Genomic DNA, 18,302 nt, shown 5'->3' with positions numbered 1-18,302 from the left:
AATATAAAAAAAAAAAAGTGGTCAAACACAGACAGGAAGTGGTTAAACACCGACGAGAAGTGGTTAAACACTCACAGGAAATGGTCAAAAACAGACAGGAAGTGGTAAATAACACAGGAAATGGTCAAACAGAAAAAGAAATAGAACACAAAATAAAAAACAAAAACAAAAAGTGGTCAACTAAAGAAAGGGAGTGATTAAACACAGACGAGAAGTGATTAAACACACACAGGAAATAGTCAAAAACAGCCAGGAAGTGGTAAAAAAAAAAGTGGTTCAATACCACAGGAAATGGTCGAACACAGAAAAAGAAATAAGAAAAAAAAAATAAATTAAAAAATAATAAGTGGTTAAACACAGACGAGAAGTGGTTTAACACACACAGGAAGTTGTTAAAACACAGACAGGAAGTGGTCAACAAAAAAATAAATAATCAGAAAAAGTGGTTGAATAAGACAGGAAGTGGTCAAACACGGAAAAAATTACAGGACAACACAAAATAAAATAAAAAAACAAAAGTGGTCGAACAGACGAGAAGTGGTTAAACACACACAGGAAGTGGTAAAAAAAAGTGGTTTAATACCACAGGAAATGGTCAAACACAGAAAAAGAAATAAGACTACAACAACAAAAATTAAAAAGTGGTTAAAACACAGACATGAAGTGGTCAACAAAAAAAATAAAAAAAATAAAAAGTGGTTGAATAAAACAGGAAGTGGTCAAACGAAATCAAAGAAATAAGACAATCAAAATAAAATAAAAAAACAAACAAGGGGTTAAACGCACAGGAACAAAATATATATTTAAAATATATATTTAAACCCAAAACGAAAAAAGTGTTTGAATAAGACAAGAAGTGGTGAAACAGACGAAGAAATAAGACAGGAAGTGAGAAAAGTAGCTGGAATGAGTGATGACTTTACTAAGAAGTTAGGCGACGGTGTTTCTTCTTCGCGACACAAATAAGGAGCATCACAACATTACTTGTGTTTGCCGCCCCCTGCGGGCCTCTGCGGGACATTACAGCCAGCAAAGTGCTGGATTGGAGACGAAGCAGAAGACAAATTTGTCACACAACATTCTTCCAACTTTGGGCCATAAAACAACACAAAGTGGGTGAGCTCACGTTGATTGACATGTCAAATCTGACATTTCAGCACACGCTCCTGATAAAAGTTTTCAAAAGCGGGACAATAAACGGAAATTCGGGATGACAAAAAGTGTCGCTAAAGACAAGCGGCCATGTTTGTTAGTGACTGGTCATGTGACCTTTATCATATTATTTATGATCTGTGAGATAATAAATATCTATTTAGTTTTTGTTTTTATTCAGTCATTGGTGGAGCATAATATTGTTTTTTTAATATTGTTTTTAACAGCACTTTGGAAACGTTATTGTTGTTTAAATGTGCTAAATCAGGGGTGCCCACACTTTTTCTGCAGGCGAGCTGCTTTTCAATTGACCAACTCGAGGGGATCTACCTCATTTATATATATCATTTATATTTATTTATTTATGAAAGAGACATTTTTGTAAACAAGTTAAATGTGTTTAATGATAATACAAGCATGTGTAACACATATAGATGTCTTTCTTTCACAAAGACAAGAATATAAGTTGGTGTATTACCTGATTCTGATGACTTGCATTGATTGGAATCAGACAGTAATGATGATAACGCCCACATTTTCAAATGGAGGAGAAAAAAAGTTGTCCTTTCTGTACAATACCACATGAAAGTGGTTGGTTTTTGGCATCTAATTCATCCAGCTTCCATACACTTTACAAGAAAAACATTGGCGGCAAATTCCGTAGCTTGCTTGATTGACATTCACGGCACCCGAGGGTCTTGTGAGATGACGCTGGCTGCTGCCAGTTCATTATTAGGAAAAAATGACAGAGAGGAAGGCCAGAAACACTTTTTATTTCAACAGACTCTCGCGCCGTCCCTTCCGTCAAAACTCTAAAGGCCGACTGCACATTTCCTATCTTCACAATAAAAGCCCTGCTTCATGCTGCCTGCGCTAACAAAATAAGAGTCTCGGAAAGCTGGCGTGCACAAGTGATGTGCACGCCAGCTTTCTGAGGGATCGCTTGTGCACGCCAGTTTTCCGAGACTCTGTATTTAGTTAGCGCAGGCAGCATGAAGCAGGGCTTTTATTGTGAAGATAGGAAATGTGCAGTCGGCCTTTAGAGTTTTGACGGAAGGTACGGCGCGAGAGTCTGTTGAAATAAAAAGTGTTTCTGGCCTTCCTCTCGGTCATATTTTCATAATAATGATCTTGCAGCAGCCAGCGTCATCTCACAAGACCCTCCGGTACCGTGAATGTCATTTAAGTGACGTCTTGGTGAAGATTGATGATCACTCATTTTTAGGTCTATTTTTTTTAAAAGCCTGGCTGGAGATCGACTGACACACCCCCCGCGGTCGACTGGTAGCTCGCGATCGACGTAATGGGCACCCCTGTGCTATATAAATAAAGGTAAAATCTAGGTAAAAGACATCCCAAAAACATGTTTTCCATAGCGACTGCAGAAAAACAACAATAAAAAGTAATTTGGCAAACATTTTAATGATGATTAAGAGTTTTCAGTGCTCATCCTTGCTGTTATTCATCCTCTCAGACAGCCGAGTTGTCTCCTAAAGCGAACGACTGGACTTTGAACGTGAACGACTTTCCGTAAAAGTTCTCCTCGCGCACGGCGGCCGGGATGGAGAGGCGGAGACACGGGTGATTGGCGGACAATGAGCGATGGAGGGGATGGCAGTGGTCCGTCGCTTTGAAAAGGTCCTGGCAGGAAGAAGAAGTCAAGGTTTGGGAAAGTTCCATTCCCGGGGAAAACATGCAGAACACCACATTGAACACGGACACTCAACACCTAGTTTTTTTTGTCCAAATGCACTTTTTTTTTTTTCTTTTCTTTCCTCTTTTCCCGGAGAGGCTGGAGGCGACGCAGCAGATTGGACAAATATTGCTTTGGAACCAGCAAGTCTTGGATATACAGAATGTCATGCATGCCACAAAGATGGTTATGTCTTACAAAAATAACACGCATTCATGTGTTCATAACAAGCACAGGAAACAACGCTCTTTTGGGCCCTCAACTCCTCCACCAGATTCAGATTTCAACATAAACATATTCATATTACAATGTATATTCATGTTATAACAAATATATCCATACTATAACATAAATATATTCATATTGTCAGATATATTCATATTATAACATATAGTCCTATTAAAACATATATATTCATATTATAACATAAATATATTCAGATTGTAACATAAATCTATTCATATTAAGACGTAAAATATTCATATTATAACATAAATATATTCATACTATAACATAAATATATTCATATTGTAAGATAAATTCATATTATAACATAAATATATTCATACTATAACATACATATATTCATATTATAACATAAATATATTCAGATTGTAACATAAATATATTCATATTAAGACGTAAAATATTCATATTATAACATAAATATATTCATATTGTAAGATATATTCATATTATAACATAAATATATTCAGATTGTAACAAATATATTCATATTAAAACGTAAAATATTCATATTATAACATAAATATATTCATATTATAAGATATATTCATATTATAACATAAATATATTCATATTATAACATACATATATTCATATAGTAAGATATATTCATATTATAACATATATTCCTATTAAAGCATATATATTCATATTATAACAAATATATTTTCATACTATAACATAAATATATTCAGATTGTAACATAAATATATTCATATTAAGACGTAAAATATTCATATTATAACATAAATATATTCATATAAGATATATTCATATTATAACATAAATATATTCATACTATAACATAAATATATTCATATTATAACATAAATATATTTATATGTAAGATATATTCATATTATAACATATATTCCTATTAAAATATATATATTCATATTATAACATAAATATATTCATACTATGACATAAATATATTCATATTAAAACATATATTCCTATTATAACATATATATTCATATTATAACATAAATATATTCATATTATAAATTATATTCACATTAAAACAATTACATTCATATTGTAGGATAAATATACTCATATTATAACAAAAATATATTCAGATTGTAACATAAATATATTCATATTAAGACGTAAAATATTCATATTATAACATAAATATATTCATATTATAACATATATTTATTTTATAACATATTCATGCTGTAACATAAATATTTTCATATTATAACATATACTTTTTTATAACATATATTCATGTTATAACAAACAACACTACAGTGGAACCCCCAAATGTCTACAATCTGAAATTGAGCATCTTTTTCTTTGGCCTAATAGTCTATTTGTGTAGATATATATATATATATATATATATAAATTTAATTTCAATGGTGTCTTTTGTTGCCTTTTCACAGTAAACATTACCTGAAGTTGTCACAATGTTTGACTTCAATAATTGGAAAGATTATTATTATTTTTCAAATTGTAGCACAAGAGCTTTTTAGCCATACAGAAAAAGGAATAAAGAATAATAAGTAGAAAAAAAAGTAGACATAATTAAAATGTGCACGCCAGACCTCTTTGACAGCAGCACAACAAAATAATCAAATGAATCAAACGAAACAAATTAATCAAACACATCAAATTAATCACATGACTAAAATCAAGCAAACGAATCAAATGAATCAATTGAATCAATCGAATCAAATGATCAAATGAATCAAACTACTCAAAGGAACCAAACACGTTTAATGTATGGAACGAATCAAACAATTCGAATGAATCAAGTGACTCAAATTAATCCAACAAATTCAATGATTGAAAAGACTCAAATGATCACATGATTCAATCGAATCAAATAAATCAAAGGACTAAAAAAATCAATCGAATCAAATGACTCAAATGAATCAAACAAAACCACTGATTTAAAGGACTCAAATGAATCAAACGACTCAAATGAATCATTCAAATCATATGACTCAATCGAATCATATGAATCAATAGAATCAAATGACTTAACTGAATCAATCGAATCAAATGATTCAAACAAATAAAACGGCTAAAATGAATCGAATGAATCAGACAAATCAAACGGATTAAATGAAACAAATGAATCAATTGAATCAAATGAATCAATCGAATCAAATAACACAAATTAATCAATCGAATCAAATTACTCAACTGAATCAATCGAATCAAATGATTCAAACAAATAAAACGACTAAAATGAATCGAATGAATCAGACAAATCAAACGGATTAAATGAAACAAATGAATCAATTGAATCAAATGAATCAATTGAATCAAATTACTCAACTGAATCAATCGAATCAAATGATTCAAACAAATAAAACAACTAAAATGAATCGAATGTTTCATTTAATCAAACGGATTAAATGAAACAAATGAATCAATCGAATCAAATTACTCAACGGAATCAATCGAATCAAATGATTCAGACGAATGAAATGAATCAAACGACTTAAATGAATCAAACGAATCAATTGAATCAAAAAACTCAAACAGACTAAATGAATCAGATGGAATTTTTGAATCAAATGACTCAAACGAATGAAATGACTCAAACTATTTAAATGAATTAAATGAGTCAAATGTATCAATTGCATCAGATGATTCAAACGACTCATATGAATTGAAAAAATGAAATGAATCAATCGAATCAAATGATTCACTCGAATCAAATAAACGAAACATTGAGTCAGGTCAGCACAAACAAAAACCGAAGACTTGATTGGGTGGTGACCTTTGACCTCTAGTAGTGTGTTGCTAAGCATAGAAAAGGTGAATGAAGGTGTGTGTGTGTGCGTGTGTGTGTGTGTGTGTGTGTGTGTCGGAGGTTCCACTGTAGTCCAGGGCAATATTTGGATAGCAAGTCGGCGTATAAAGGGACTGGGAGTCGGTCCGCTGGTCTTCCCTCGGTCTCGCCAAACAAGACCCAGAGACAGGAAGCTGCCCCGAGGAGGCAGGAAGTCAAACGGCGGGACTTCCTCCGTAAAAAGGACACAAGAAGGGAATGTTCTGGGACCCGGAAGTCAGTCCGTGTCCGGTGAGGTGCATCAAGACGGACCGGAGGGCGACCGGTCCGAGACCAGGACGGCGAGACCAGGACGGCGGTCTGGTGGAAGCGAGGCGATGATCTGGCCGCCCTCCTATTTACACGTGCACAGGAAGAAGGCGTGATGTCACAGGCCACGCCCCCTCCCAATGCTGCCCGGAGTCCTGGGCCCGGTTCAGCGAGACTCATGCGGCGTCCCGGGAACAGGAAGTGGGAGCCAGACGGACACTTCCTGCTCCAGGTGCGTGAAGGGGGCGGGGCCTCGCCAGGAAGTAAACCTGTGCAGTTCTGTGAGCCCTAACGTCAGGTAACCATGGCGACATTCTATTTACAGAGAGTGAAAAAAAGACGCTGGATTGGTGTCGTTCGCCAAAACGCTCGCCGACGCGTGGCGTTTTCTCCAAAAGATTAAAAAGTGGCGACTATAAAAAGAGGGAGGAGTCGTAAAAAATGAGCAAAAGACTGAAACTGATGAGAGAGAAAGAGAGAGGGCGAGCGAAGGCCTGACGCTTCATGTAAACGTGGTCCTGGACCTCGCCAGGGGGCGGGGCTTCCAAAGCAACATGGCGGGGGATATGGCTCTGAGTTGGCTAGAAAAAGCTGGCTTTCGCACCGATTATGGCAGGAGGACTTCCTGTGGCCACAGGAAGTCCTGACCGGGTTCACCGGCGAGGCGACCGAAGACCGAACAAAACCACCTGTGTCACCGACGTCAGCTTCCTGTCTGCCGGGGGTCAAAGTTCACCCCCAACTTCACTGACTCGGTGAGTGTGCGGCACACACTCAAAGGAATCAAACCAATTAAATGAATCGAACGACTCAAATGAATCAACCACACCTAATGAATAAAACGAATCAAAAGGAATCAAATGACTCAAATGAATCAACTATCCATCCATTTCCTATGGCTTGTACCTTTTAGGGTCGTGGCACCAAATCGAATGAATGAAACGAATCAAATGACTCAAACGACTCAAATTAATCAAACGTACCCAATGAATAAAACAAATCGAACGAATCAAACAAATGAAATGAATCGAATGAATCAAACGACTCATAGGAATCAAACAAACTAAATGAATGAAATGAATCAAAGGAATCAAATGAATCAACCATTCATGCATCCATCCATTTTCTACCACATGTCCCTTTAGGGGTTGCGGCTCCAAATCTAATGAATAAAACAAATCGAACGAATCAAACAAATCAAATTAATCGAATGAATCAAACGACTCAAAGGAATCAAACGAACTAAATGAATTAAACGAATCAAATGAATCAACCATTCATCCATCCATCCATCCATCCATTTTCTACCACATGTCCCTTTTGGGGTCGCGGCTCCAAATTTAATGAATAAAACAAATCGAACGAATCAAACAAATCAAAGTAAGCGAATGAATCAAACGACTCAAAGGAATCAAACTAACTAAATGAATTAAACGAATCAAAGGAATCAAATGAATCAACCATTCATCCCTCCATCCATCCATACATTTTCTACCACATGTCCCTTTTGGGGTCGCGGCTCCAAATCTAATGAATAAAACAAATCGAACGAATCAAACAAATCAAATTAATTGAATGAATCAAACGACTCAAAGGAATCAAACTAACTAAATGAATTAAACGAATCAAAGGAATCAAATCAATCAACCATTCATCCATCCATACATTTTCTACCACATGTCCCTTTTGGGGTCGCGGCTCCAAATCTAATGAATAAAACAAATCAAATCATGTGAATGAATCAAACGACTCAAAGGAATCAAACTAACTAAATGAATTAAACGAATCAAATGCATCAAATTAATCAACCATTCATCCATCCATCCATTTTCTACCACATGTCCCTTTTGGGGTCGCGGCTCCAAATGTAATGAATAAAACAAATCGGACGAATCAAACAAATCAAATTAAGCGAATGAATCAAACGACTCAAAGGAATCAAACTAACTAAATGAATTAAACGAATCAAAGGAATCAACCATTCATCCATCCATCCATTAATTTCCTACCACAACCACATGTCCCTTTTGGGGTCGCGGCTCTAAATCTAATGAATAGAACTAATCGAACGAATCAAATGACTCAAAGAAATCAACCTAAGCTAATGAATAAAACAAATCACACGAATCAAACGAGTCAAATGAATCCAACGTATCAAATGACTAAAACAAATTGAATCAATCAATTGAATTAAACCACTCAAATGAATCGAATGACTCAAACGACTCAAGGGAATCAAACTACGCAAAGTAATCAACCAAACCTAATGAATATAACAAATATAACAAATCAAAAGAAACAAACGACTCTAATGAATTAAAGATATCAAATGAAAAATTAATCGGATGAATGAGTCGTAATCGGATGAATGTAACGACTCAAAGGAATCTAACAAACTAAATGAAGTCATATGACTGAAATGAATCAAACGTATCGAATGAATAAAACTAATGGAACAATTCAAATAAATCAGACGACTCAAATTAATCAAACGTATCAAATGAATAAAACGAATCAAACAACTCAAATGAATGGAATGAATCAAACGACTGGCCCACTCGCTAGCTGTATTGACACTGCACTGGTTCCATAGCAGAAAGTCTCTAAAAGGAAATGACTACATGACGACCATCCATTACTTTTTTTCCTCCCACGCTTTGAGCCCTCTGCCTTATAAAACGGTGCGGCTAATTTATGGATTTTTCTTCGCTGCCAATAAATCTAAAAAAAAAAGAGATGCTGCAAAGGTGTTTTATTTTTGGGCTGCGGCGCCATCTTGTGGATGACTTTGCTTCCGTTTCATAGCTTCAAACTGGAAGTAGAAGCATTGTTTCGTCCTCTCGCAACGTCTGTAAGTTTTACAATATAACCAAAACAATTCTTACTCATGAAAACCTCCTCAGGAGTGTTTTCACGCACACGTGCTAATCGAGCTAGCATCGTTGCTGAGTGTTAGCATTATTTAACTTACGGCGGCATTCTTTTTGTATTGTTTCAGTTTCGTCAGCGTGGAGTCGACTTCTGTTTTGTTCGATCGGCCGTTTTACTGCCCTGCTACGGACACCGTTAAGGGGTGTAAATAAACATTGAAATCTGCGACTTATATGTGGAAACATTTGTTTTCTTCAAAAATGTAGTGGGTGTGGCTTATGCTGTATGTACGCTAGTGTTTTTGGAACCAGCCAATCGGGTGTTTCTTCTCTTAAAGCGACAGGCGTGGACGTCACGATGCCGGATGAGTAGCGACAGGAAGTGGCGTCCGGCAGACAGGAAGGGCGTGCGAGGCGACGTGTTGAGAAGCCTGTTGGCTATTTTGGGAGCAAAGGTTCCCGGCAGATGACGACAGGAAGTGAAACAGGAAGTTGTCCTTTAAAGTCAAACATTGGAGAAGCACGCGACATTCCTTAAGGGATACAAAAAAGTGTTTGGATTTGAAAGAAGATGACGTTTGGTCACGTGACCAGGCGGCGTCAGGATGTTTGGTCACGTGACCTGGCGGCGTCAGGATGTTTGGTCACGTGACCTGGCGGCGTCAGGATGTTTGGTCACGTGACCTGGCGGCGTCGGGATGTTTGGTCACGTGACCTGGCGGCGTCAGGATGTTTGGTCACGTGACCTGGCGGCGTCAGGATGTTTGGTCACGTGACCTGGCGGCGTCGGGATGTTTGGTCACGTGACCTGGCGGCGTCAGGATGTTTGGTCACGTGACCTGGCGGCGTCAGGATGTTTGGTCACGTGACCTGGCGGCGTCAGGATGTTTGGTCACGTGACCAGGCGGCGTCAGGATGTTTGGTCACGTGACCTGGTGGCGTCAGGATGTTTGGTCACGTGACCCGGCGGCGTCAGGATGTTTGGTCACGTGACCAGGCGGCGTCATGATGTTTGGTCACGTGACCCGGCGGCGTCAGGATGTTTGGTCACGTGACCCGGCGGCGTCAGGATGTTTGGTCACGTGACCTGGCGGCGTCATGATGTTTGGTCACGTGACCCGGCGGCGTCAGGATGTTTGGTCACGTGACCTGGCGGCGTTAGGATGTTTGGTCACGTGACCCGGCGGCGTCAGGATGTTTGGTCACGTGACCTGGCGGCGTCAGGGTTGGTCATGTGACCTGAGGGGCGGGGGGAGCGTATGTACACCACAAGCGAGTCCAGGTCCATTTCCCCGAGGAAGCAAGTAGCGAAGGCGACATGCGGCTGCAAACTCTGCTTGTAAAAAAAAAAAAAAAAGAAGAAGAGAGAAGTGGCGCCCTCTGCTGCCGCGTGTGCGCCACGGCGGCGAGGACTCACAGGCAGGGAGGAGGAGGCGGCGGTCCGTACGACAAAGACAAGGCGGCAAGGGGACGAATGGAGGCAGGGGAGGAGGCGGAGCTCCGACGGGGCGCTCACGCCTCCCCCGCCCCGGAGGAGGCGCTGGCGGGGTCTTGGATCCCGTCTCCGGTCTCCTGGATGGCGGGGATGCGGGCCTCCTCCTCCGACAGGGGCACGAACTCGGGATGGGCCATGAAGTTGTGGATGGAGCTGCGGGACTCGGGACTCTGCAGACCCTCGTACAGCGAGCTGCGGAAGGCGTTGACCACCTTAATCTGCAAGGGGGGGGGGAAACACACGTTAGTAGGGCGCACTTTGTGGTCCGAGGTCGGGGGCGACGGCTACTGTGAAGCAACAGAGGTCACGAGTACAAGGTCACGACAATGTGGACGTGCAACAAGTCCTGCTGGTGGCGCTACAACAACAACAACATCAGCATCTCTACGAAGGATTTTAATTTTAAAAGAGCTGAAATGTTGATTTTCAGCTTTCCTTGTAATGTTCTCCCGATACCAATATTTTGGTACCGGTACCAAAATTATTTTGATACTTTTTGGTACTTTTCTACATAAAGGGGACCACAAAAATTTTAATATTGGCTTTATATTAACAAACAATGATTTTCAAGGTAAAAGTTGATTTTCAAGACCCAAAAAATATTTTTAAGGTAAAAGTTGATTTTCAATGTAAAAGTTGACTTTCAAGACAAAAAATGATTTTCAAGGTAACTTTAAAAGTTGATTTTTAAGACAAACAATTATTTTCAAGGAAAACAAAATGATTTTCAAGACAAAAAATGATTATCAAGGAAATGGTTGATTTTCAAGGTAAAAGTTGATTTTCGAAACAAAAAAATCTTTAAGGAAAAAAAATATTTTCAAGACAAAAAATTATTTTTAAGGAAAAAAACATTTTCAAAAAATTATTTTCAAGGTAAAAGTTGATTTTCAAGACCAAAACATATTTTCAGGGTAAAAGTTTATTTTTAAGAAAAAAATATTTTCAAGGGAAAAAAAATATTTTCAAGGGAAAAAATTTTTTTGAAGGTAAAAGTTGATTTTCAATGTAAAAGTTGACTTAGAAGACAAAAAAAGATTTTCAAGGAAAAAAAATGATTTTCAAGACAAAAAAAGATTTTCAAGGTAACTTTAAAAGTTGATTTTTAAGACAAAAAATGTTTTTCAAGGAAAAAAATTTGATTTTCAAGACAAAAAATGATTATCAAGGAAATGGTTGATTTTCAAGGTAAAAGTTGATTCTCGAAACAAAAAAATATTTAAGGAAAAAAAATATTTTCAAGAAAAAAAAATATTTTTAAGGAAAAAAACATTTTCAAAAAATTATTTTCAAGGTAAAAGTTGATTTTCAAGACAAAAAAATATTTTCAGGGTAAAAGTTGATTTTTAAGAAAAAAAATATTTTCAAGACAAAAAAATTATTTTTAAGGTAAAAGTTGATTTTCAATGTAAAAGTTGACTTACAAGACAAAAAAAGATTTTCAAGGAAAAAAATGATTTTCAAGACAAAAAAAGATTTTCAAGGTAACTTTAAAAGTTGATTTTTAAGACAAAAAATGTTTTTCAAGGAAAAAAAATAGATTTTCAAGACAAAAAAAGATTTTCAAGGTAACTTTAGAAGTTAATTTTTAAGACAAAAAAAGACTTTCAAGGTACAAAAATTGATGTTCAAGGCAAAAAAATAGATTTTCAAGACAAAAAATTATTATCAAGGTAATGATTGATTTTCAAGTTAAAGGTTGATTCTCGAAACAAAAAAATATTTAAGGAAAAACAATATTTTCAAGACAAAAAATTATTTTTAAGGAAAAAAAAGATTTTCAAGACAAAACATTATTTTCAAGGTAAAGTTTGATTTTCAAGACAAAAACATTTTTTTTAAGGTAAAAGTTGATTTTCAATGTAAAAGTTGACTTCCAAGACAAAAAATGATTTTCAAGGAAAAAAAAGATTTTCAAGACAAAAAAAGATTTTCAAGGAAAAAAAAGATTTTCAAGACAAAAAAAGATTTTCAAGGTAACTTTAAAAGTTGATTTTTAAGACAAAAAATGATTTTCAAGGTACAAAAATTGATTTTCAAGGAAAAAAAATTGATTTTCAAGACAAAAAATGATTATCAAGGTAATGATTGATTTTCAAGGTAAAAGTTGATTCTCGAAAACCAAAAAAGATTTTCAAGACGAAAAATGATTTTTAAGGAAAAAAAAGATTTTCAAGAAAAAAAATATTTTCAGGTTAAAAGTTGATTTTTAAGAAAAAAAATATTTTCAAGACAAAAATTGATTTTCAAGGAAAATAATTATTTACAAGACAAAATAATATTTTCAAGATAAATGTTGATTTTCAAGACACAAAATTATTTTTAAGGTAAAAGTTGATTTCCAAGGTAAAAGTTGATTTTCAAAATAAAAGCTCGTAAGTTGGTCAGTGACATCTCCTCCCCATGATGTAACTACATGCAGTGTGGACATGATGTAACTACATGCAGTGATGTAACTACATGCAGTGATGTAACTACATGCAGTGATGTAACTACATGCACTGCAAACTGGACTCTCCCATTATTAACTGTATCTACTTCAAAATGTCATCATACTTTCCACACGTCGTTTCTATAGAAAGCGTGTTTTGGTTTATGTGTTCTCCGTCATCAGATCGTTGTTCTTCTCATCCCACTGATCAGAAGCCCTCAGTAATGCTCACAGACTTTGCTTGGACACATGCAGTCTGAGCGCTTGGTGCCAAGACTATTTTGATACTAATTGATGGAAAACTTGCTTTGAAACGACGAGCAAACACAGTATTTCATTTTGAAATGATTTTGTGGAATACTGTAGATGTGGTAATATTATGTTGGTTGCATGATCAGATCATGTTCAAGTCCAAATGAAACTATAAGAATGAGAAAAAAGACATAAAAGCATGAGATCTAGCACTCACACCTGCTGGCTAAGCTAAGCTAATTAGCTCGTTTGATTGTGCATGCATGTTGGCAGCAAACACAAGCATGACAGAGTGCAGCCTATTTATGATAATAATAACAATAATGATATTATAATAATAATAATAATAGAAATGATACAAAAAGATATAATAATAATAATAGTGTCTGTGTTGTAAACGTGCATGCATGTTGGCAGCAGAGACAAGCAAAACCGAGTGCAGCCTATTTGCAATAATAGTAACAATGATACTAACAATAATAATAATAATACTAGCAGTAAAAAAAAAGATGGATGGATAATAATAATAATGATATGTTAATACTAACAATGATAATAATAATGATAATGATAATACAAGTGGTAAAAAAAGATGGATGGATAATAATAATAATGATGTGATAATAATAATGATATGTTAATATTAACAATGATAATACAAATTATAATGATAATACAAGTGGTAAAAAAAAGATGGGTGGATAATAATAATGATATGATAAATAATAATATGTTAATAATAATAATTATAATGACAATAATAATATGATGATAATAATAATGGTAATAATAATAATAATAGTAATAATAATATGATAATATTAATAATAATAAAGTTAAAGTACAAATAATAATGACATGATAATAATAATAATAACTATGATAATAATACTGATATGTTAATAAAAATAATGATCATAATAATAATGATATGATGATAATAATGATAGTAAAAATAATAATATAATATTAATAGTAATAGTTACATGATAATACTAATAATAATAATGATTATAATGATATGTTAATACAAATAATGATACTAATAATTATAATGATAATATTATATTGATATGATGATAATAACAATGGTAATAATAATAATCCTAATGATATAATGATAATACTAACGATGGTAAAAATAATGACACTAATGATAATGATTATAATCGAAATGATATAATGATACTAATAATTATAATGATAATAATAATATTGATATGATGATAATAATAATGGTAATAATAATAATGATATGATAATGATAATTATGATAATAATAATATTGATATGATGATAATAATAATAGTAATAATAATAATCCTAATGATATAATAACAATAACGATGATAAAAATAATGATACCAATAATTATAATGATAATAATATTGATATGATGATAATAATAATGGTAATAATAATAATGATATGATAATGATAATAATAATGATGATAAAAATAATGATATGACACTAACGATAATGATAATCATAATGATATGATGATAGTAATAATAATGGTAATAATAATAATAACAATGATGATGATTATGATATTACAATAATAATGATAATAATGGTAATAATACTACTAATGATGATAATAATAATGATGACGATATGATAATATTGATAATAATAGTGATGATAGCAAACATAATAATAACAATAATTATAATAATAATACATACACGATAACAATAATAATGATTTGTTAATATTAATAATAATGATATGATGGCAATAATAATGATGATACAAAGACAAGCATGACAGTGCAGCTTATTTGTAATAATAATGAAAATAATAAAAAATAATGATAGTAATAAAACTGCTGATACAAAGACAAGCATGATTGAGTGCAGCCTACTTGTAACAATAATAATAATGATAATAATAATAAATCTAACAATAAAAATACTAATGATAATAATAATAGTAATAATAATATTGATAATAATATGATGATCATAATAATAATAACAATAATGATAATAATAATAATAATAACATGACAATAATAATAATAACGATATTATAAGAATACAAATAATAGTAATAATAATAAGATGATGATAATAATAGTAATAACAATAATGATAATAATCCTAATGATGTGCTGATGAGGATAATAATAATAATACAGATATAATAATAACAATACTAGAAAAGTAATAATAATAATAATGAAATGAGGATAATGATAATTCCAAAAAGGATCTGATAAGAAGCGTGATTGAGTGCAGCCTCCATGCGTAGAGAAAGAGAAGTAAAAGGAGGTTAGCTGGCCACCAGACTCACTGCCTGCAGCCGAGGAGGAAGCGGCGGCCCCGGTGAGAGAGGAGGAGGAGCTAAGGCCCAGGTGGGTGGGGCTAGAGAGAGTTTTGGCGGTAGCGTCATTGTGCTGGCTGACCACAGAGGGCTGGCGCCGCAGGGCACCGGGCACTGCCGCCTGGCCCGTCTGGAAGGTATAGACCACATCCATCTGGAGGGAGGGAGGAAGGAAGCAAGGAAGCAAGGGAGGAAGCAAGGGGTTAGTTGGAGAGAGCTTAGAGAGGCTGGCCAGAGAAGAAACACCATCCTGCTGCTGCCTGGATGCTGATTGGCCAACAATCACAGCAACTTCCCTCTACACCTTTACACACCTGTATTAACCTGTTTACACCTGTATTAACCTGTTTACACCTGTATTAACCTGTTTACAGCGGTATTAACCTGTTTACACCTGTTTACACCTCTATTAACCTGTTTACACCTCTATTAACCTGTTTACACCTGTATTAACCTGTTTACACCTCTATTAACCTGTTTACTCCTGTATTAACCTGTTTACACCGGTATAAACCTGTTGACACAAAGTGTTTAGGAGGGAGGAGATGATGTGGTTAGGAGGGAGGAGATAAGGTGGTTAGGAGGGAGGAAATGAGGTGGCTAAGAGTGAAATGATGTACAAGAAGGTGAGGTGAGAGTGAGGCGGGTTTATTTAGGAGAAGAAGGTAAGGTGAGGTGAGATGAGAGTGAGACAGGGACATGGAGGAGAAGAAGGTGAGGTGAAATGAGAGTGAGACAGGGACATGGAGGAGAAGAAGGTGAGATGAGATGAGAGTGAGACAGGGACATGAAGGAGAAGAAGGTGATGTGAGAGTGAGACAGGGACATGGAGGAGAAGAAGGTGAGGTGAGATGAGAGTGAGACAGGGACATGGAGGAGAAGAAGGTGAGGTGAGGTGAGATGAGAGTGAGACAGGGACATGGAGGAGAAGAAGGTGAGGTGAACTGAGAGTGAGACAGGGACATGGAGGAGAAGAAGGTGAGGTGAGAGTGAGACAGGGACATGGAGGAGAAGAAGGTGAGGTGAGAGTGAGACAGGGACATGGAGGAGAAGAAGGTGAGGTGAGATGAGAGTGAGACAGGGACATAGAGGAGAAGAAGGTGAGGTGAAAGTGAGACGGGGACATGGAGGAGAAGAAGGTGAGGTGAGAGTGAGACAGGGATATGGGGGAGAAGAAGGTGAGGTGAGAGTGAGACAGGGACATGGGGGAGAAGAAGGTGAGGTGAGACAGGGACATGGGGGGGAAGAAGGTGAGATGAGAGTGAGACAGGGACATAGAGGAGAAGAAGGTGAGGTGAAAGTGAGACGGGGACATGGAGGAGAAGAAGGTGAGATGAGAGTGAGACAGGGACATGGAGGAGAAGAAGGTGATGTGAGAGTGAGACAGGGACATGGAGGTGAAGAAGGTGAGGTGAGATGAGAGTGAGACAGGGACATAGAGGAGAAGAAGGTGATGTGAGAGTGAGACAGGGACATGGAGGAGAAGAAGGTGAGGTGAGATGAGAGTGAGACAGGGACATAGAGGAGAAGAAGGTGAGGTGAAAGTGAGACGGGGACATGGAGGAGAAGAAGGTGAGGTGAGGTGAGACAGGGACATGGGGGGGAAGAAGGTGAGGTGAGAGTGAGACGGACATGGGGGAGAAGAAGGTGATGTGAGAGTGAGACGGGGACATGGAGGAGAAGAAGTTGATGTGAGAGTGAGACGGGGACATGGAGGAGAAGAAGGTGATGTGAGAGTGAGACGGGGACATGGAGGAGAAGAAGTTGATGTGAGAGTGAGACGGGGACATGGAGGAGAAGAAGGTGATGTGAGAGTGAGACGGGGACATGGATGAGAAGAAGGTGATGTGAGAGTGAGACGGGGACATGGATGAGAAGAAGGTGATGTGAGAGTGAGACGGGGACATGGAGGAGAAGAAGGTGATGTGAGAGTGAGACGGGGACATGGAGGAGAAGAAGGTGAGGTGAGAGTGAGACAAGGACATGGAGGAGAAGAAGGTGAGATGAGATGAGAGTGAGACAGGGACATGGAGGAGAAGAAGGTGAGATGAGATGAGAGTGAGACAGGGACATGGAGGAGAAGAAGGTGATGTGAGAGTGAGACAAGGACATGGAGGAGAAGAAGGTGAGATGAGATGAGAGTGAGACAGGGACATGGGGGAGAAGAAGGTGAGATGAGAGTGAGACAGGGACATGGAGGAGAAGAAGGTGAGATGAGATGAGAGTGAGACAGGGACATGGAGGAGAAGAAGGTGAGATGAGATGAGAGTGAGACAGGGACATGGAGGAGAAGAAGGTGATGTGAGAGTGAGACAAGGACATGGAGGAGAAGAAGGTGAGATGAGATGAGAGTGAGACAGGGACATGGAGGAGAAGAAGGTGAGATGAGATGAGAGTGAGACAGGGACATGGAGGAGAAGAAGGTGATGTGAGAGTGAGACAGGGACATGGAGGAGAAGAAGGTGAGATGAGATGAGAGTGAGACAGGGACATGGAGGAGAAGAAGGTGAGATGAGATGAGAGTGAGACAGGAACATGGAAGAGCCTCCAAGCAGCAGTTGGAGGGACTGAGTGATAAGAGTGTAACAATTATAGCTCACAGTGTAGCACGCTGGCCTGCAGGACAGGAGGAGGAGGACAGGAAGAGGAGGACAGGAAGAGGAGGAGGACAGGAATTGGAGGACAGGAAGAGGAGGGCAGGAGGAGGAGGACAGGAAGAAGAGGACAGGAAGAGGAGGGACAGGAATAGGAGGACAGGAAGAGGAGGAC

The 18,302-nt window shown here is 36.8% G+C and overlaps 1 protein-coding gene across 7 annotated transcripts in view; it reads right to left on the bottom strand.

The window, feature by feature from the left end:
• The window catches only part of LOC133535523 (plasma membrane calcium-transporting ATPase 1-like), a 255,985-nt gene that overhangs the window by 12,936 nt on the left and 224,747 nt on the right, over positions 1-18,302 (bottom strand). For 3 of the 7 annotated variants that reach the window (XM_061875426.1, XM_061875425.1, XM_061875428.1), the window contains one exon: positions 2,556-10,738. The exons of 1 other annotated variant lie outside the window; for it this stretch is intronic. In XM_061875426.1, the coding sequence (XP_061731410.1) occupies positions 10,538-10,738 (201 nt within the window). In that variant the 3' untranslated portion in view covers positions 2,556-10,537. Of the gene's footprint in view, positions 1-2,555; positions 10,739-15,503; positions 15,688-18,302 lie in introns of those variants that run through there. 3 more of the 7 variants (XM_061875427.1, XM_061875429.1, XM_061875430.1) reach the window with 2 other exon arrangements.

Source organism: Nerophis ophidion, linkage group LG16 (genome assembly GCF_033978795.1).
Source record: "Nerophis ophidion isolate RoL-2023_Sa linkage group LG16, RoL_Noph_v1.0, whole genome shotgun sequence".
Taxonomy (NCBI): Eukaryota; Metazoa; Chordata; class Actinopteri; order Syngnathiformes; family Syngnathidae; genus Nerophis; species Nerophis ophidion.
This window is presented reverse-complemented; position numbering and strand designations above follow the sequence as displayed.